At 40.5% G+C, this 22,202-nt stretch overlaps 1 protein-coding gene across 1 annotated transcript; it reads left to right on the top strand.

Moving 5' to 3' along the window:
* Positions 1-6,817: 6,817 nt before the first annotated feature.
* On the top strand, positions 6,818-15,455 carry LOC140068682 (uncharacterized). The gene is made up of 6 exons (XM_072114068.1): positions 6,818-6,906; positions 8,878-9,210; positions 11,149-11,451; positions 13,544-13,669; positions 14,712-14,755; positions 14,880-15,455. The coding sequence occupies exons 1-6, from the start codon at positions 6,873-6,875 to the stop codon at positions 14,946-14,948; spliced, it is 909 nt and encodes a 302-aa protein (XP_071970169.1). The 5' UTR covers positions 6,818-6,872; the 3' UTR covers positions 14,949-15,455.
* Positions 15,456-22,202: the final 6,747 nt, after the last annotated feature.

The following is a 22,202-nucleotide window of genomic DNA, read 5'->3' as shown; positions in this document are numbered from 1 at the left end:
AACACAGATGGTCAGTGGCGATGCCGCCATCATCAGCCTCACCATCCCGCTGCTTGGCCTGTTGAAAAACTCTCTGGTCAGCATGAAGTCGGAAGCTTTGCGCTCGTCACAAGAGACAGGGGAAGAATATTCCCTTGTTGATAGCCAAAGCACCCTCAGGTCTGTTTCTCAGCGCATATCGGAGGAGGTGGAGGTGGAGGAGGATGAGGAGGAAGAGGAGGAGAATGTTGGCGAGACACAAGAGGGGACCATTGTTGAGTCCTTCACTGTTCAGCGTGTATGGGCAGAAGAAGAGGAGTTGGAGGAGTTGGAGGAGGAGGAAATGGACAGTCAGGCCAGTGAGGGGAGTGAATTCTTACGCGTTGGTACTCTGGCGCATATGGCAGATTTCATGCTAGGCTGCCTATCCCGTGACCCTCGCGTTCAAAGAATTTATTCCAGCACCGATTACTGGGTGTTCACTCTCCTGGACCCACGGTACAAGCAAAATCTTCCCACTCTCATCCCTGCAGAGGAAAGGAGTGTGAGAATGCATGAATACCAGCAGGCCCTGGTGCACAAGCTGAAACAGTATTTCCCTTCTGACAGCGCTAGCGGCAGAGTGCGTAGTTCTGCGGGACAAGTAGCGAGGGAGAGTAGGCGAGCAGGCAGCTTGTCCAGCACTGGCAAGGGTACGCTTTACAAGGCTTTTGCCAGCTTTATGTCACCCCAGCAAGACACTGTCACCTGTCCCCAGTCTCGGCAGAGTAGGGCTGATCTTTACAGAAAGATGGTGAGGGAGTACGTAGCTGACCATACCATCGTCCTAAATGATCACACAGCTCCCTACAACTACTGGGTTTCAAAGCTGGACATGTGGCACGAACTGGCGCTGTACGCCTTGGAGGTTCTTGCCTGCCCTGCCGCTAGCGTCTTGTCCGAGCGGGTTTTCAGTGCAGCTGGTGGCATCATCACCGATAAGCGTACACGCCTGTCGACTGACAGCACTGACAGGCTGACGCTTATTAAAATGAATAAAGGCTGGATTTCTCAGAATTTCCAATCTCCACCAGGTGAAGGAAGCTCAACCTGAATAATTGATCCACTCCTCCTCCTCCTCATTTTCCTCCTTCTCCTCCTCTTTGTACAGTAAAGCAGAGGAAAATGGCTATTTTTTGACAGGGCCCACTGGCTCTTGCTATAGTACTTCATGCATTTAATTTTTCTGGAGGGCCACCTACCCGGTCCTCTGTTTGAAACAATTTTTGTGAGTGCCACATACAGGCACTCAATCTATTCCATTTTACTGGAGGGCCACCTACCTGCTCCTCTGGTTTGAAAAATTTTTGGGACTGCCACATACAGGCACTCAATCTATTCCATTTTACTGCAGGGCCACCTACCTGCTCCTCTGGTTTGAAACATTTTTGGGACTGCCACATACAGGCACTCAATCTATTCCATTTTACTGGAGGGCCACCTACCTGCTCCTCTGGTTTGAAAATTTTTGGGACTGCCACATACAGGCACTCAATCTATTCCATTTTACTGCAGGGCCACCTACCTGCTCCTCTGGTTTGAAACATTTTTGGGACTGCCACATACAGGCACTCAATCTATTCCATTTTACTGGAGGGCCACCTACCTGCTCCTCTGGTTTGAAAAATTTTTGGGACTGCCACATACAGGCACTCAATCTATTCCATTTTTCTGGAGGGCCACCTACCCGGTCCTCTGTTTTAAAAAAATTTTGGGACTGCCACATACAGGCACTCAATCTATTCCATTTTACTGGAGGGCCACCTACCTGCTCCTCTGGTTTGAAAAATTTTTGGGACTGCCACATACAGGCACTCAATCTATTCCATTTTACTGGAGGGCCACCTACCTGCTCCTCTGGTTTGAAAAATGTTTGGGACTGCCACATACAGGCACTATCCAAATTAAATTGTCTCCATAGCAGCCTCCACACGTTGTCTCCATTGCTACCTCCAAAAGTCGTCCATATAGCTGCCTCCATACATCGTCCCTTTATCAAACGAGGTGTGTCAGGCAGAAATTTGGGTTGTTTTCATGGATTCCACATCAAAGTTGTTAACTTTGTCGCCACCCTGCTGTGTTATCCACAAAATATACTGGCAAACTTTTACCATTTAGGGATATTATTTCAGCGCTTCTTGCGCATCTGTTTACATTCCCCTCACCCGGCATATCCTAAACTTATAAGAACGCTACTACACTTGATCTTATACAAAAGGTTCTTAGAAGTGCTGTTTGGGGAGTAGCCTAGAGACAGGGGCTTGGATTGGCGAAAGCTCGCCTGGCAGCGGAGCGCCAGCTCCATGCGCATCATGCGCTTCTTGCGCATCTGTTTACATTCCCCTCACCCGCCATATCCCAAACTTATAAGAACGCTACTACACTTAACTTGGTGCAGGCTGGGACCGAGTCTGACCCTGGGGCTGGTCATATACTGCCGACGCAGAGAATTGCGGGGCCTACCTCGGTCCAGGTCTCAAAGGCCTACTATACCTCCTCCCACCCCTCCTCCACCTCCTCCTCCTCCGAATTACCATCCGTGGGCATGGCGCCATCAGTCGGTAGCTCTAGGCACAGCAGCAGTGCCGTCGCTAAGCGACAGCAGGCGGTGCTGAAACTGCTGAGCCTAGGCGATAAAAGGCACACCGCCCAAGAGCTATTACAGGGCATTCCACATCAAAGTTGTTAACTTTGTCGCCACCCTGCTGTGTAATCCACAAAATATACTTGCAAACTTTTACCATTTAGGGATATTATTTCAGCGCTTCTTGCGCATCTGTTTACATTCCCCTCACCCGCCATATCCTAAACTTATAAGAACGCTACTACACTTGATCTTATACAAAAGGTTCTTAGAAGTGCTGTTTTGGGAGTAGCCTAGAGACAGGGGCTTGGATTGGCGAAAGCTCGCCTGGCTGCAGAGCGCCAGCTCCATCCCAAGATCCAACTAACATAGTTGCAGCACCTTTAATCTACTACTAGTTCACTGCCTCCATAATAATAATAATAATAATCTTTATTTATATAGCGTCATCATATTCTGTAGCGCTTTACAAATCATAGGAAACAAATACAAATGTAATGTAACAGAGCACAACATTTGTATGGAACAACAGGAGTGAGGTCCCTGCTCGCCAGAGCTTACGGTTTATGAAGATGATGGGGTAACACGAGGTAAAAGAATATTTAATGGTCAAGCCATTCTTCTTAGGGAATAGAAAAAAATATAATAAATGGAATTGCTGTCGCTTGAACCACTCAGCCGTCATCTTATATACCAGGTCCAGGGTGAATGGGACTGCAGAGAAGTCTGGTGCCTGTTGGTTGCTGGATAACAGATGGGAGGACGACACAGGACGGGTTAGTAGAAGAGTTAAAACTTCATGCAGTTAATGAGTGTTATAGGCTTGCCTAAAGAAATGGGTTTTAAGAGCACGTTTGAAACTTTGGAGGTTAGGTATTAGTCTGATAGTCCGGGGCAGAGCATTCCATAGAATTGGTGCAGCTCTAGAGAAGTCTTGGAGACGCGAGTGGGAGGTCCGCACTAGGGTAGAGGTTAATCTAAGATCACTGGCGGATCTAAGAGCACGGGTTGGGCGATAGACTGAGATAAGAGAGGAGAGGTAGGGGGGTGCAGCATTATACAGAGCTTTATGGATGAGGGTTATTATTATTTTAAACTGTATTCGAAAGGAGACTGGCAGCCAGTGCAGCAACTGGCATGAACTGTAAGCATACATGGTCCCCTTATCAAACGAGCTGTGTCAGGCAGAATTTTGGGTTGCTTTCATGGCTTCCATGTTAACTTTGTCGCCACCCTGCTGTGTAATCCACAAAATATACTGGCAAACTTTTATCATGTACCGATATTATTTGAGCGCTTCTTGCTCACCTCCTTTGGTTCCTCTCTGCCACCCATTGGTTTGAAGCCTGAGTCCATTTAGGGTATGTCGCCATGCCACTCTCTAGCCTGCTGCCGCTGCCTCTGCATGCCGTCCCCTATAGTGTCAGGGTCAATTATTGGATGTTTTAGATGCTATCTAGCTTCATTCTGTCACTCTGTCATGGCCATGCTGTTGCCCATAATTTTGGCATAATGGTGCGATTAGGCAGCCTCAGAGGCATCCATGCATGCTGCCCCTGCTGTTTCCTGTCCATTTCCGTGGTGTTTCCATCCTTTTCTGAGGTTCCCAGGTGTTTGGCCAAGCTTCCCTGTGCAGAGCCTTGGTCCCCTTGAAAAATGCTCGAGTCTCCCATTGACTTCAATGGGGTTCGTTATTCGAGACGAGCACTCGAGCATCGGGAAAAGTTCGTCTCGAATAACGAGTACCCGAGCATTTTAGTGTTCGCTCATCTCTAATCTAGACCCTTCTTGAAGCTCTCTGCTGTCCCTGCTGTGACCAGCGCCTGAGGCAGGCTATTCCACAGAGTGACAGTTCTCATAGTAAAAAAGCCCTGTCGCCTCCGGTGATTAAACCTTGTTTTCTCCAGACGGAGACAGTGCCCCCTCGTCTTTTGATTTGATCTAATCTGAAACAACTTACCACCATATTTTTTGTATGGACCATTCATATATTTAAATAAATTAATCATGTCCCCTCGTAGTCGTCTCTTTTCCAGACTAAATAAATCTAGTTGTTTTAATCTTTCCTCATAACTAAGACCCTCCATACCCCTTATCATTTTTGTGGCTCTACGTTGAACCCTCTCCAGCTCCAGGGCATCCTTTTTATGGACCGGTGCCCAGAACTGGACGGCATATTCCAGGTGAGGCCGAACCAGTGCCTTGTACAGGGGTAATATTACATCCCTATCACGAGAGTCCATACCACTTTTGATACACGACAAGATCCTACTAGCTTTAGAGGCAGCTGATTGACATTGCATGCTGTTATTCAATTTATGATCTACTAGTACCCCCAGGTCCTTCTCAACAAGGGACTCTCCCAGATTTACTCCCCCAAGGACATATTTTGCCTTTGGATTATTGGCCTTACGGAGCTAGTTGATGGCTTGTTTTTTTGTGGTACATGTAGCACTTTGCATCAGCATTATTCTGGAGTATATATGTTTTTTTAATCACTTTTTATTGCATTTTTTGTGGGATAAAATGGGTAAAAATCATAATTTTTGGCAGGGTTTTAACAGTTATATCACAGCTAACATTAGACAAGTTAGAATTTTCATCAGAATAGCCAAGTATTTTCCTTCTCCTGTTTTCAGAACCAGCCAGTTGGCTGGTAAGTGGTGGCAAATGCAAAAATGGGCACAGAAGGCTTGTAGACAAGTGGGCATTATATTATATATTTATTATAATAAAAATAAATCAAGTTAAAAAAAAAACTAAAATCACCCCCCTTTCCCTAGAACTGATATAAATATAAATAAACGGTACCTAAAATTAGGTATCACCGCGTCCGAAAATGCCCAATTTATCAAAATATAATAATGGTTGAAAATGGCTCTTCTTTGCTATTTTGAAAAATATAAAAATTCAATAAAAAGTAATGAAAAGGTTGTTCAGACCGAAAAATTATAGCATTGCAAACATCATCAAAACTTGCAAAAAATGACATTACTCACAGCTCCGGACACCAAAGTATTAAAAATTTATTAGCGCCAGAAGATGGCAAAATCCCCCCCCAAATTTTTGTACACAGGGTTTTAATTTTTGTAAATTTATGAAAACATTATAAAACCTATATAAATTTGGTATCCCCATGATCACACCGACAATAAGAATAAAGTAGACATGTCATTTGGGGTGCTTAGTGAAAGCTGTAAAATCGAAGCCCACAAGAAAACGTCTCAAATGCGTTTTTCACCATTTTCACTGCATTTGGATTTTTTTTATTCCACGGCATGGAATATTAAATACTGTCACTATGAAGTGCAATTTGTTATGCAGAAAAAAAGCCATCACAGAGCTCTTTACGTGTAAAAAGATTTTTGTAGTTGGGGAGTGAAAAATGGAAATGAAAAAACAAAAAAGGGCCAGGGCGTTAAGAGGTTACGTTTGGTCTCAAGGGGATGTTTAGGTTCTGTGAATAAAGTTTGAGATCCTACATGATCCACATTTTGATTTACGTGTTTGATGTTTGGAATTATAGAATATGGTCAAGTACTTGCTGGATATTTTTATGGCTTAAATGCACATTTTTTTTCTCACTGTATATTTAGATATTACTTGTGGTTGTAAATGTCATGATGAACCTCCAAGAAGAAGACTTAGATCACCCAGATAAAAACATGAGTCTTCTGTGTCCTTAAATGTCAAATTATCACAGATTTATGAGACATAAACAACCAGAACTGTTATAGTTTATATTAGATGCCAAATCCGGATGTCTAATTCTGTCTGAGGGGAGGGGACATTTATGTGTTTTGCATTGTGTTTCATTGTAGGAAGGAGCCTAATATTTGTACATTTCTATATATTTTCCCATTAGGGGAAGATATATCAGTACAGGCAGTCCCCGGGTTACATACAAGATAGGGACTGTAGGTTTGTTCTTAAGTTGAATTTGTATGTAAGTCGAAACTGTATATTTTATCATTGTAGTTCCCGACAATTTTTTTTTTTTGCCCCAGTGACAATTGGAGTTTCAAATTTTTTTGCTGTAATAGGACCAAGAATTATCAATAAAGCTTCATTGCAGACAATTTTAAGCTGATTATTGCAATCTGGGACTATTTTAAAGCATCCAGAGAGCTTCACCAGAGGTCACAGTGGGCAGAGGGGTCCGTCTGTAACTATGGGTTGTCTGTAAGTCGGGTGTCCTTAACTAGGGGACTGCCTGTACAAGGTAACGGAAAATCCAGTAGGTACCGGACCTCTGTGCTGAGCAGCAGAAATGGATGTTCTCTATATACTTCTCTTTCTTCACGGTAAGAAATGTGACTGTAATATTTTTAGATTTATTTATAAAAAAAAAGATATGACAATTGTGTTACATTAGATAGAGATAGATTTATGTAAATATGTCTTTATCAGGTTTTGCTTCCATTTTATGTAGTTTCATCATTGGCCCAAGCTGGTAGACCCATATTTACAATAACGTCAAAGTTGTAGGCAGGTGGATAAATCATGCCAACATTTGAAGTCTTATACAGGTGGCCCCCCTACTTAAGAACACTTGACTTACAGATGACTCCTAGTTACAAACGGACCTCTGGATATTGATAATTTACTGTACTTTAGCCCCAGGCTACAGTAAACAGCTGTTAAGCTTTATTGTTAATCCTGGCTCTAATGACAACCCAACATTTTTAAAATCCAATTGTCCCAAAGACCCAAAAAATTTTGCCTGAACTACAATTATAAAATATACAGCTCCAACTTAAGAACAAACCTGCAGAACCTATCTTGTACGTAACCCGGGGACTGCCTGTAGTTTGTTTCTCTATAAAGAAATTTAGATGAACAAACTTTAGATCAGATACATTTTTTGCCCTTTCCCCTCATAACAACATTGATTCATAGTAAATTTGCCCTGACTTTGCACGTTCTTTTTAGTGCAAACTCCTTGTACATGTATTTATAAAGTGTCTGAGACACATTTGTGTTGCACTATACCCGACACAACACAAATTTCTGCACCGTGTTAAAGGTGCACCAAGAAAAGTTGGTGCAATCTGTCGGAGCAGTGCAGGGGGTGCCAGATTCATGAAGAATGGGCATGACAAATCATAAAGCTGGTGCCCTCTGTACAATACACAGGCAAACAGCAAATAGTACAGTTTGCACTGTTTTTGATAAGTGTGGCAGTGTTTTAAGAACTCAGCAGGGAGGTTGTTCCAGGTATCTTGGAGAACTAAGCACTTGTGATGAGAAAACCAGAATTTATAATGTTCAAGTCCGTGTTGAACATTGTTGGTTTAGGTCCCCAAACCCAGACTTCGGACAGAAGTTTGGGTTTGGTGTTTGGGGTTATCCCCACAATCAACACCCCGGATCGGTAGGGACATCTCATCCATACTAAGCACAGATTTCCTGTGAATGTAGGGTTGTTCCAATTCTTCATGAGGCTTTTTTCTTGCCCAAAACTATTAATTTTGAGAGCATTATTATTTTGAAGTATTTTTTTTCACACCTTCCCAACTTAAGGATGCCCAACATACAACTCCTAGTTACAGACAGAGCTCCATCCTCACTGTAACCTCTATTTATTTAACTTTAGTTTTATTAAATTTTAATTCTAGACTGCATAGTCAACTGAAAAGTTATTTAAAGGAAACCTACCATTTCAAATGGTAGGTGTAAGCTGTAAGTACCGAGCACCAGCTCAGGGTGAGTTTATGCCGGTGCTTACTTTCGTGTTATTAACTAACGAAAGCAGCAGGCAGCTGCTTCGGCGCTGCCTGCGCGACCGTGCGCGCGCAACGACTCCGGCACTTCCTATGTAGGCGCGCGCACAATCGTGCGCAGGCAGCGCCGAAGCAGCTTCTGCTATAAATTTTAAAAAGTGTTAAAACCGCGATACAGCGGTTAATAACACTAACGAAAGTAAGCACCGGCACCAGCTCACCCTGAGCTGGTGCTCGGTACTTACAGCTTACACCTACCATTTGAAATGGTAGGTTTCCTTTAAGGTGTTTGCAATTAAGTTAAATTGTTAATCCCAGCTCCCTATACAACCCAAAATGTTGATAATCTTATGGTCACGGGGACCTTTTTGTATACTTTTTTTATACTTACACTAACAAAACATACCTGTTACTACTTACATACAAATTAAACTTAAGAAGAAATCTACAGAACCTATCCTGTATGTAACCCGGGGACTGTCTGTATTCTGTAGGTGATATCATAATATATACAGTAAGTGTTCCTTACATGTTTGATATCTTCTGTCACAGGGGTCGCTGGCCGGATGGTCTTGTATCAGCCTCAGAATATTGTATCAGTGGATGTTAATGGCACTGCCATCATCACTTGTTGGGTGTCCACTGGAAAGACTGTAGGGGAAATGTTCTTCTGGTATTTTAAAAAACATGAAAGCAGTGAAGCCCCGATCCTGGTGAAGTCATGTGTCAATGATAATGACACACACAAATATACATGTAAACATGACGGACACACGGCCTACCTGGAGATATATCATGTACAAATCACCGACTCTGGAGTTTATTACTGTAGGTTTAAACATATTTCTGAGATATTTGGCAATGGAACTCATCTGAATGTCGGAGGTAAGATTATGTCACCTACCAAGTCTCATGGTCACCATGACCGGGGGTGCAGAACAGGTTGTCCATAACCATTTTAGCAAAGTAATATGTTAGAAAATACAGATAATTGAAAAAAATAGACTGCAGTAAGACACCCCCTGTAATCATCACAGAAAGTTCTATGAAGCCTCTAGAGATATTCTAAATCACTTTTTTATATGTCCCAATCTCCTTTTATTTTTAACTTAATGTAAAAATGTATAAAGGTTTCTTTTTTTTTTAAAGTCAATCATTATTTTTTTAAGTCATACAAAAAATAATGCATAATTACTGGAAGTTATAATTCATAATCACTGTAATTTCAAAAATTTTCTAACCCAGACAATAAAAGCGTTCTTCAATGTTACATCCGTTTCCCTCCGTTCCTTCCACCCTACACCCCACTGGCAAGAGAGGAAAAAAATTAGAAAGGTTTCTAAATAGCTCAATATTGGGAAAAATAACAAAATGATCTACCTTACATTAGGAGTATTGGACGGCCACAGTTGAGTATAAATTGATCAAAAAATGACGGCACATTTCTTCCGACCACATACAAGTTCAATTGTAATTCAGTTTCCACTCCATTGCAAAAAAAATTCTCACGCTCAAAAAAATAACACCTATATTTCAACGTATATTTCTTTGTACAGACAATTTTCTCTAGGTTTATTTTCAACTTTTTGTTTTATGTGGTCTGTACTTTTTTAGTTTTGAGACCAGAGAAACTGAATCAATGCGGGACAGGTATCTTTATTTCTGCAAGTCTAATTGTCTCATTTTAACGACTATTATTGCTTTGCGACTTTTCACTGTGACTTTTGCTGTTGTTTTTTAAGTACACATTGGGGGACATTTATTTACCCGTTCGGAGGAGTTCACAAAAAATGCATTGTCCGACGAGAATGCACTGTGCCGCGATTCAGTAAGATTGTGCACCCGATATACTGCATGTGTATCTTCCCCGCTCAGTTCCGACAGAGTTCACCTTCTTCTTCCTGGTGTAGGCAACAAATCAATTGGATCATCCGACGGCCGCCCTCCCCCCTGATTTCTGTCGCATGAAATAAAATAAGCCTATTGTTCTGAATCTTGTGCCTTATGTATCTTTATTTTTCAGATGATCCATGTGACTTTTCATTTATGTATCACTTTTTTTGCTTATTTTTGCCATTGTTTAGCTGCAAATCTGCATCTGGTCCTGAGCCGGTGCAAAGGAAGGATTCTTTTTATGGACCCTGTTTTAAAATGTTAACTGGAATCATTTCACGTGATTTAAATGTTTAACATTTTGTACATAAACCTGTTGGGCATTGAAAGTTTGGGCTATTTTTTTTTAATTCCTAAATTTTTGCATTCACATTTTATTGAAACTTATTGGTTACTTCAAAGGGTGAGGTCACACGTGGTGGCTTTAACACATGCATTCTCAAATGCATCACAACAGTTGAGAAGCGGAGATTAATTTCTGTTAACATGGCGTTTACAAAACGTATCAGTTAATGCAATGTTAACACATATGTTAAAATATGCATGTGTTAACATTGTGTTAATATATGTGTTAACATTTGGTTAACTCATGCATTTTGTAAACACAATGTTGACATCAATGTAATCAGACAATTCTTGTCTTCTCAACTGTTGTGATGTGTTTGACAATGAACATGTTTACACCATGTGTGACTGCAGCCTCATGTGTCCTAATGGGTCCACTCATCACTATTCTTTTACAATTTAGAGATTATAAAACTCACGTAATATATGTATTCCACTCATCACTATTCTTTTACAATTTAGAGAGAATAAAACTCACGTAATATATGTATTCCACTCATCACTATTCTTTTACAATTTAGAGAGAATAAAACTCACGTAATATATGTATTTCAATTTTAAATATAGGATATTTTGTACTTGTAGACAGGTCCACCTCTGGAAGCTCCATTCATATTGTTGGTCATCTCCAGCCTCTGCATCCTCACAGCTCCTTACATTTGGCTTGTGTTGTACTTGCGGCTCATAATACAGTCCATCTACACTGGAACATCTCTGGAACACATCACAAGGGGAGAACCATCTCTAAAGAAGAATCAGCCAGGACGTGGACTGTGGTGAACATGATCTCACTTACCAAACACAACTGGAATCATGAGGATGAGGTCACCTGTGAAGCTTGGCTACATTCTTCTCCTACCAGTGTCCACTGGTCAATCCCAAGACAAGGTAAGAATGGAGACCAGAAATGAGAGCTTGATCTTTATTGCTTCATTTCATCCCTAGTTTTTCTCTTAATATACAATAAATCATCTCATATGATTGAGTATAGATGTTATTAATTTGCATACTGAATGGAGATGAGCAAATCTATTAATTGATTAATCTGGTGATATTCAGGCACCAAGTTAAATCCAAATATTCTTTGATTTGCTGCGGATGGATCTTGTACAGTATATACAATAACAGGAGTCTAATTGATCCATTAAAATGTCTATTGATTTAAAACATTGTCAATGTCCGTTGGTACTACCGTATATACTCGGGTATAAACTGAGTCTCCTAATTTTACCACAAAATACTGTGAAAATTTATTGACTCAAGTAGAAGCCTAAGGTGGGGCATGCATTGTTCACAGCCTCCCCTGTAATAAAATTCCCATGCAGCCTCCACTATAATGAAATGCCCAGCAGCAGAACCCCTAGTAATGAAATGCCCATCAACCTCTCCCAGTAATTAAATGTCCAGCAGCCTTCCCTGCTGATGAAATGTCCAGCAGCCTCCCTTCACTAATGAAATGCCCAGCAGCCTCTTCCAGTAATGAAATGTCTGGCAGCCTCTCATCACTAATGAAATGCTCAGCAGCCTCCCATCACAAATGAAATTCCCAGCAGCCTCCCCCAGTAATGAAATGTCCAGCAGCTTCCCCTCATTGATAAAATGTCCAGAAGCCTCCCCTACTAAGGAAATTCCAGCAGCCTTCCCTCACTAATGAAATCCCCAGCAGTCTCCACCAGTAATGAAATGCCCCATGCTGCCTCACCCAGTAATGACATACCTAATGTAGCCTCCCCTAGTAATGAAATGACCAGCAGCCTCTCCCAGTAATGAAATGTCTGATAAAATGTCCAGCAGCCTACCTTCACTAATGAAATGCCCAGCAGCCTCTTCCAGTAATGAAATATCTGGCAGCCTCCCATCACTAATGAAATTCCCAGCAGCCTCCCCCAGTAATGAAATGTCCAGCAGCTTCCCTCACTAATGAAATGCCCAGCAGTCTCCACCAGTAATGAAATGCCCCATGCTGCCTCACCCAGTAATGAAATACCTAATGTAGCCTTCCCAGTAATGAAATGCTCCAAGTAGCCTTCTCCAGTAATAAAATGCCCAGCAGCCTACCTCAGTAATGAAATGCCCATCAGTCTCCTCCAGTAATGAAATGCCCACGCTGCCTCACCCAGGATTTAAATACCCCATGTAGCCTTCCCAGTAATGAAATGCCCCATGTAGCCTTCCCCAGTAATGAAATGCCCTGCAGCTCCCCCACTAATGAAATGTCCAGCAGCCTCCCTATGTAATGAAATACCCTGCAGCCTTCCCCAGTAATGTAATGTCCTGCTTCACCCCCTCATTATAGAGTAAAAAAGATACTTTGTGCTCCTCCCTCTCTTATCTTATATAACAAAGTGGGCAGAGATGCATCCACGCGCTCTACCCGTGCACATGCTATGATGTGGATGCTGATTTTGTCATATAGTGTGTGCATGCAGAGCGCATGGGCATGTCTCAGCCTGGTCTGTTACATGTAAAACTGTGGGGAGAAAAACGCTGGAAGGTTAGTATATAACTTTATTTTTGTATATGTTCGAGTATACGCCAAGTGGGTTTTATTCGGCACAAAACTGGGGTGAAAAACTTGTCTAATACCCGAGTATTATTTAGTCTTCCATTATGATCATTTAAGTGAAAACTAAACTTTTTTAAATTGTAAAAAATGTGAACCTTTTTGTTAATAAAAACTTGTTTTGGAGTCCTAGATGGAGTTATATATCAACTTCCGGGACAATTAAAGCAACATTGGTTCAAACCGATCCTATTTGGAACTGAATTGAATGTTACAAAAAAATCAGCCAATCTTCTGAGAATCTTGTATGATTCTCTCATACAAAAGGTATAGAAATTGCCAAATTTGGCTTTTATTAGTTTTTCACAAGAAAGTGGTGCACTCCAGTGAGAACGTAGCTAAAATCTGAATCATATCATACGTTAGGTGTCCAAGACTCTTTCTCAAGTAAAACGCTTGTGTCGGACCATTTTACAGGTGAGCTCAGCCATGGATATGTCTCTTCAAAATGTCAAAACTTCCTGATACCGGTGGTGACTACTGGGATCCTTCTGCTGTTGATGTTTTCAGTTCATTTTATCAGGATTTGCCACAAATATACAGGTAATGCATCCAGCCACAACTCTGAAAGTTTCAACAACAGCTACACCCACAAGTAGTGGCATTCAACAACAGCTACACCCACAAGTATTGGTATTTAACAACAGCTACACCCACAAGTAGTGGTATTCAACAACAGCTACACCCACAAGTAGTGGTATTCAACAACAGCTACACCCACAAGTAGTGTTATTCAACAACAGCTACACCCACAAGTAGTGGTATTCAACAATAGCTACAAGATGTATCATTTTCATAGTATATTAGGGACCCTCCTTTTTTTTGCTGTTATAGCCCATCCTTGCTTAAGAATTTTGGGACTTATGTATTAAGCCTTGGATGCCAGTGCAAGTAAAGTGTCGGAATTACTAAGAGGTTGGGACTAGTCCTCATACATTGGCTGTAATGATTGCATTTGGCAAATTAGCTTATTTACCAAATTTGCGTTTTGCAGCACTTTTCTTAAAGTAAACCAGTCACCAGGAATGTCATTTTAACTGGTGACAGGTTCCAATAGCCTCTGCTATACTGATTTTACAATTGCCTTTGTCTGCAATCTGAATTATTTTTAAGTAGCTTATATAAGTTTATTTCACATTACCTATATCCCTGCCTGCAGCGTGTGATGAGTCCTGGGGCAGGGGGCAGCTGCAGCCTGTGTGTGCATGTGTCTCTTCATATGTTCTTCCTCTCCTCCACACCATCCCCCTCCCTCCCCTGTCTGCTCACTGCACATGACAGGAAGTGGGGAGGGGGAGGGAGCTGCATGAGTGTGGAGGAGGGGAGACTGGCACAGGCACACACAGGCTGCTTTGTGGGAAACCCTACAAGGATGGCAGTTTTTGAATACTAGCCCCAGAAAGTCTACCCTGAATGACCATAACTTGTTTGCAGATATTCAGAACTCTCAGCAGACCCATTATAATGGGATTCACAATGACACTGATCGGCAGTAAAGGAAATTGGATTTTCTGCTGTGCTCCAAGGTCACATAAAAGCTCATAGTGTAACAAAATGGCATTTAGTGTGTAATTCTTTTTTCCAGATAATGAGACTCCTGACTTGATGGGAAATAATACTATGACTGAGGTAAGTATGTGCAACAGATTGTATATAATCGAGGAAAACAAAATTGCAAGTGTAAGACTTTTCACTTTACAAATTAGGATGTAATAAATGAATTGCTAACAAATACATATTTTTTCTGTTCTAGGATGAAATTGTCTATTCAGAACTTAATATCAATCACCTTACTAGATTTACATCACAAATCTCTCTGTGAAATCCCAGATTGATGTACAAATGATGGCAAAGAAAACAAAAAGGCTCATTATATAAATTTTATCATTGGTTAAAGGAACATTTTTTGTACATTTTTGTATTTTTTCACTTAAAGTAATATATTCTGTTTAGTGATGAGCGGACCTGTTAAAATTTGGGTTCTAATGAAGTTCGGAGTCAGGTCCAGAGGACTCGATCCTGCAAAGTTTGGTACAAGCACGAACTTTGTGGTTTGGATCCGTTCAACTGCAATTCTGTTCTGTAAAGCCCCCCCCCCCTACATTTATGTTGTGAATGAGAAAAAAAATTATCTAATAGACCAAATTGGTCTTAGATATTGGGGATCATTTACTAAGGGCCTGAATCGCTTTGCGCCAAATTGCCCCGGGTTTTTGGCGTACGCAATTGGATTGTGGCACACCGGTGCCGGCATGCACGCGATGGAAATTGGGGGGCATGGCCATCGGAAAACCCCACGGATTCGGAAAAAACGCGGATTTTTTTTCAAAAATGTGTTGCTTGACACGCGCTTACCTGCACCTAGCAACGGATGGTGAACTCCAGTGAACTCCGAAGGACTTCAGCGCAACAGTGACACCTGGTGGACATCGGGCGCACTACCTTACTGAATCGCCGGAAGACCTGAATCTTCGACGGAGAACGCGCCGCTGCATCACGAATGGACCGGGTAAGTAAATCTGCCCCATTGTCTTGACCGGCCAAACTTCTTCCTACAATTGCAGGTGCACATGAGTGTATACAGGGTGGTATATCAATGAGTACTCAGCTCACCTGCCTGGATGCAAGGCCTGAAGGAGATCCACTTCACCATTAGTAAACTGCTGGAAGCAATAAATGGTTTGCCTGTTATTAAATGCTGCATATAAGGACCTAGGGAAAGAGGGGCAGCCGAGAAGAGCCATGTTGGGATGCTCCCTTTTAACTTCAATGATGTCCTATAGGCTACTTGCATCTTCCCAAATCAACTGCTTAGTGGCAGCTGGATAAGGTAGCTTATGATGATGAACTAATCTTATGAAACGATCCTTCAAGTCAACATAGGACACACCAACATATGTCTTTTCTACACCTTTGACTCCTTACCAGGAGTTAATTCAATACTCAATCACAGAATTGAGAGATTCTTTCACTGTCCTAAACTGTTCTACATGTAGTCCCATTAATGGGACTACATCCTCATGGCAAGTCCCCTTCCAAGATATGATAGAGTACAAGGAACATCTGACTTATCAGACTATCCTTGTGAGTATAAATTTTATGTGAAAGTGTAAAAATTCCTAAATATAGTTATATAAATTCTTAAGACATTTAATCAGCAAGTTGCCAGCAATTTGGCTCAAACCCCCCCCCCCCCCCCCCCTTCCTGCCATTTTAAGGCCTATCGGAAGTCTTTGTTGTCTTCTGTGTCGCTTTTTGCACTTCTTACCTTTTTTTTAATTTTTGAAAAAACCTATTAAATAAAACCTTTTAACTTCCTGCATAGCAGATTTTTTTTTTTAATGGGTTTCAACCTGCAATGGTGGTTTATCCGTAATAGAGCATTATCCGTGGTGTTCTCACCACTTATGTTGTGCCTAGAACTGGATTTGTTCTTAGGACTCAGGACAATTTGGCAAATTCTCTGATGTCATTCTAATCATGAAAAGTTCCGTCAGTGAAGATATATGGGGTGGGGGGTCAGGAAAACATAAGAAAAAGTGTAGGGTAAAATTCACACAAAGAATAAAGTGTAGTATTACTGTCCATACTAGAAGAGATTTTGTTTACCATGTCTTGAGTGGTGGACTTTTATTCTAATAAGTTTCCTCTTCAGTGATCAGAACATCTTAAATACCTTCAAGTTGAGTAGCCTCAACAATCCTTCATCACAATGTCCTACATTAAAAGAGTCATCTTCTGTTTTGTGGCAATTGCATTGCTTGTCCTGTACATTGTTAAAAAAAAAATTATTAAAAAATTTAAAAAACTCTACAATGGTCAACTGTAATTTGTTTCAAGATAACTTGATATAAATAGAAACCAGAAATGTTAGAACAGACAGCAAATTTGTAGCCTTTATAGATTCTAAGTTTAGCCATCACAAGTTTTGTTTCTTTCTTTGTAACGTTTCGTTATCCTTACTTTTTTCTACTTTAAAATAAAAAAATAAACTGTATTCTAACCACAGAGACTGGACAGATCTTATACAACATCCTGTTAACTTTTAGATGTGAAGCAAAGTTGTCAAAGTTTCGGTACCCAACGCATAACATAGAAATGTAGACCTACTATTTTAAAATCACTCCAACTTCTCGTTGTCACTGCCATTTTCTTTTGCTATTGTGTGTAGTAAAAGTGAACTCTGCGAATTATATGAAATGTAGAAGCAACTCCTAGGATACCCCTGCTCTGGACTGGAAAGTATTTACAATTCCGCCAAAATTTGTGACTTTTTATGATGTTCACATCTGGAAACTTATGACAAATCAGGAAACAATATGACAAACTTTGTGAAAAAAGGACAAAAAATTTCAAACCCTCAAAATTGCTGACTCAAATCGCGGGTGTTAACCCCTCACATGCCGTGGTCAAGCATCGGACCCCCGTGGCACTTACTGGAGGATTCGATCCTTTTCTGGGCAGCCCCGAAATGTGCCCCATGGCTGCCCAATGTCACCCGCAGGCAGACCCATTCTGTCTGTAAACTGTCCAGCAACAAAGAGTTAATTAAATCTTATCAATTAGCTATAGATGCCCCAAAATTATGTATCAGAAAAGTGCATCTCATGTGGCAAAAAAAATAAGTCCCTATAAGTCCACATTAAAAAAAGAAAAAAATTATAGCCTCTACAAATTGAAAATGCAATACCCGGCCTTGTGCCCATACAGTAGGTTCACCCAGGAGAAACATCAGTACACTTGGGAGAAATTGGGTATCAAACTTTGTGGAACCTTTTTTCATTTAATCCATTGCAAATTTTTAATTTTCACCCAAAATGAATGTTTTGTCCAAAAATATTACAATTTCTAGAACGCACCATCATTTTGTTTTAATAAAACCCCAATAAAACACCTAAAGGGTTAATAAAATTCTTAGTTTTTTTTCATTTTAGTGTTTTTTCATTTGTTGAGGAGTGTACTTATTGTCCATATTAAGGTAATTTACGACTCTAGCTATTATTTAGGCCTTTCATAGTCCAATTGAAAGTTGAGCAGGTCCTTCTAAAAACGAGGTTTGGAGATTTCCCCAAAAATTGAAAAAAGCTGCCTAAATTCTAACCCTCATAACATTCTAGTAAAATACGTGGAATCTTAAAAAAAACATGACAACATAAAGCAGACATGAGATATCATCCAAATTTTTGAAATAATTTGAAGTACAACATGTGACGAGAAAACAATCTCAATATCCCCTGGATATGTTAAAATGCTCCAAAGCTATAACCGCTTATAGTGACACAGGGAAGATTTGAAAACTGTGGTTGTATTCTAAAGACCAAAATAGGCACAAAAAGAAGAGACACATTGGGGCTCATTTACTAGGGGGCCAAATTTTGCACTTTCATCGGGTTTCCCCGAATATTTACGATTTGCGCCAAATTGCCCCGGGATTTTGGCGCACGCGATCTGATTGTGGGGCATCGGCCCTGGCTTTCATGCAACAGAAATCTGGGGGCGTGGCCACCGTACAACCCGACGGATTCGGAAAAGACGTAGAATTTAAAAAAGAATTTATGTCGCAAGATCAGCACTTACATGCACCGGGACGAAGAAGGTGAACTCTGGCGGACCTCGGCGCATACCTGCTGGATATCGGGCACACAACCTTAGTGAATCCCAGCAGCGAATCAGCGTCGGACAATGCACAATCGCGACTGGACCGGGGAAGTAAATGCTCCATTGTCCTTAGGCAGTGTACAATTATAATCTGGAGTGACCTAGATAATTTTGGTACTAAAAACCAAACCTGTCGATAGTCTGATCAACAGAGACTGTCTGAGGTGAAAGTCATTAAGAGATGAAACAGACTGAAACATTCAAAATAAAGAAGCAGAGAGTCTTGGGTAATCTATGGTGTTATATGTAGAAGACTTAGAAAGAATAAGTTAAGTCTTCACTATGGTGTGTTATAGTTTTAGTACAGTAGTCTAAGGCAAGGAAGGAAAGGAGGTCCATCAGAAGATTATCTAAGAGAACTTAACTCCAAGTGAAGAAACAAAGAGAAGGTTATCAACTCGGTAGAAGTGTAAGATGAAACATAAAATTACATAAATAACTGAAAAATCATAGACAACATAGACAACTACTGGACTTACCATGAGTGGTGGAGAACCTCCTGAAGGACAATCCAAAAATAAAACAATCTCTATGCTCAGTTTTTTACTCTTGCCAAAAATGAGATTTTGGGGCAGTCCTTCGACAGAGAGGTGTCGAACTGTTAGATTTCCTAGATTTCAGTTTATGACAGTTTAGTAGAAGATAATCCTTATCTTATTTCTGTACAGATGTCTCTATCTGAGATGAGATGATCCTCAGTGTCAATGTGAGGTGGGAGGACCCAAAACTCTTTACATTTCTATATATGGTGAGATATGGGGAATATATATCAGTGTATTGCAGAGTAATATCCAGTATGTGTCGGACCCCTATGCTCTGCTCCAGATATGGATGTTGTCTATATACTTCTCCTTATTCATGGTATGTGACTTTATTATTATATATCACAATTATTATGTCTATTAACAACAACTCACAAGAAATTTGGACATTTCCAATTTAATAGTATTGAAAACTTTTGACTGAATGGTTTAAAAGTACAATTATCCATAATATATGATTGATGGATTGCAATAGTCCTAAGATGGATAGACAGAAAGATCGATGATTTGTTGAGTTTATTTTTCGGAATATTTCTTTATTACTTAGCTCTTTCATGTTACTAGTTTTTTTGCAATTCTGTAATGTTTCTATAGTTCTCTCATAGCTTAAGGACACCCGACTTACAGATGACCCCTAGTTAAAGACGGACCCCTCTGCCCACTGTGATCTCTGGTGAAGCTCTCTGGATGTTACTATAGTCCCAGATTGCAATGATCAGCTGTAAGGTGTCTGTAATGAAGCTTTATCGATAATTCTTGGTCCAATTACAGAAAAAAAGTCCAATTGTCACTGGGGCAAAATTTTTTTTTTCTGGATCTACAGTTATAAAATATACAGTTTCGACTTACATACAAATTCAACTTAAGAACAAACCTATGGAACCTATCTTGTACGTAACCCGGAACTGCCTGTACTATAATTGTATATTTATTATGTGGCCACATCTGTATTTTATGAGGCATGATCAATTCTTCTCGAGAAACCATAAAATTTAGCTCAATTTAGTTCTGGCTAAATTTGCACCAATAGAAAGGGGTAACTTTATGGACTATGAACATTGATTTCCAAAAATGGTCATGGCGTAACGTGGGACATTTGATTCAGAATTGGGCAAAAGATCCAAATCGAGTCAGTCAAATAATTGGAAAACCGAAATACCAAGTCTAATGTTGACCCACCTTTATTATTTGCTATCTGTCCTATTGGCTTTACGTGCAGTTGTCCAAAGTGCCAATTGGTTAAATATTGAAAATTATTGAACTACGATGTTACATTTATTAGATGCTCTTTTTAATTTAACCCTCCATTGATTTAAAGTCCTCCCATGATATTACATCTATTTGATAATGTTCTACAATTTTTCACATTTTGCAAAAATATGTTTTTTGTTAGTTTTTAAAATTTTCTAAAAGCTTCAATACATCTAAAAGTCTGATGTCTTCTCTTTCAGGGATCATGAGTCAAGCAGTTGTGTTCCAGCCCCAGAACATTGTACACGGGGATATTGGTAGTACTTCAGTCATCACTTGTGGGTCCAGAGAAGACTTGGAAAGGGGAAATACGATCTTGTGGTATCATAGAAAATGGAGAAGTGCTGAAGCCCCTGTCCTGGTGAAGTCATGTGGAAGTGATGATAATGATAAGAACAAATATGTCTGTAAAAATGAGAAACACATTGCCAGACTGGAGATATACAACATGCAAATCACTGACTCTGGAGTCTTCTACTGTGTCTATATGTATGGCCCTGGTAGTTATAGATTTGGCAATGGAACAAATTTGGTTGTTGGAGGTAAGTAAATTGAGACTTTCATGGAGAACTAATTTATTTTATGACTAATATTGTAACTGGTAATAATACTGATGAGAGATGCACTACAGATGGATAGGATAGAAGACAATAGACATAGTGGGTGGAGTTTATCAATGCCTGGCACAACCGGTTCCCCCCAGCAAGGGCATTCCAATGGATATACTAAGGGGCTCCATCCTGATAAATATCTTCAAACAAGGACACTAAGATTATCATATATGAAAGCAATGAGGAATATTTACCATGGCAAAAGAGATTTATCATATCTGTGATGTGGTTTAGACACTTGACCATCCAGATCAAGGGCATTTAGCTTAGTAGAAATAAGTGTGGCCGATTGGGAAAGTGGTATGACTTTTGATGGTTTTAAGTAGTGATGAGCGAACCCAGAAAGACTTGGATGCTGTAGGTGGGACCTGGACCCGAATAAGAACACCTGTGATTGGCACTTGCACTAAACCTACGTGTTATCCTTCACATGCTACAGGCAAATACGCCATTTTGCATGACGTCCCTGGCAGCATGAAGATCCTCATAAAAATGGCAATTGCATTCTACCGGCTGCTTTGCCTCCAGCATGTAATGGATAGCAACTGCAATCGGTAGCAGCACTGTTCACAGGTGTTACCGATGAGCATTCAACTGAATGCCGAACTCGAACATGGACTTCCTGCTGAAGTCTGTATTTGTGTCTGAGGACCTGAACTTACAATATTCGTCCCAGACCCAAATATTGCTGTCTGTTACGGTCATCGCTAGTTATAGGTACACAAAATTGTGCCAACAGTTTGGTCAAAGTAAACTAGTAAATGGGTGGAATAAAATTTGATTTGCTAAATTTACCACCTAGCCAAAGACATTTTGATAAAGCCGATGAATTGTAGACCTAAAATTGTGCATGCCCTTCTTACATGATGAACTACCAAAAGTTCTGTTTGCTCTAATTCTTCTTCTTCGATCTCTTCTCTTCTTGCTTTTTACACATGCCCCCCACCTTCTTTTTTTTTTTTTTCTTCTTCTTTTCATTCTTCTTCCTCGGTGTCATCTTCATTACATCCATTA

This window comes from Engystomops pustulosus, chromosome 7, assembly GCF_040894005.1.
Source record: "Engystomops pustulosus chromosome 7, aEngPut4.maternal, whole genome shotgun sequence".
Lineage (NCBI taxonomy): Eukaryota > Metazoa > Chordata > Amphibia > Anura > Leptodactylidae > Engystomops > Engystomops pustulosus.
The sequence above is the reverse complement of the archived record's forward strand: the minus strand, read 5'-3'. Positions and strand labels throughout refer to the sequence as shown.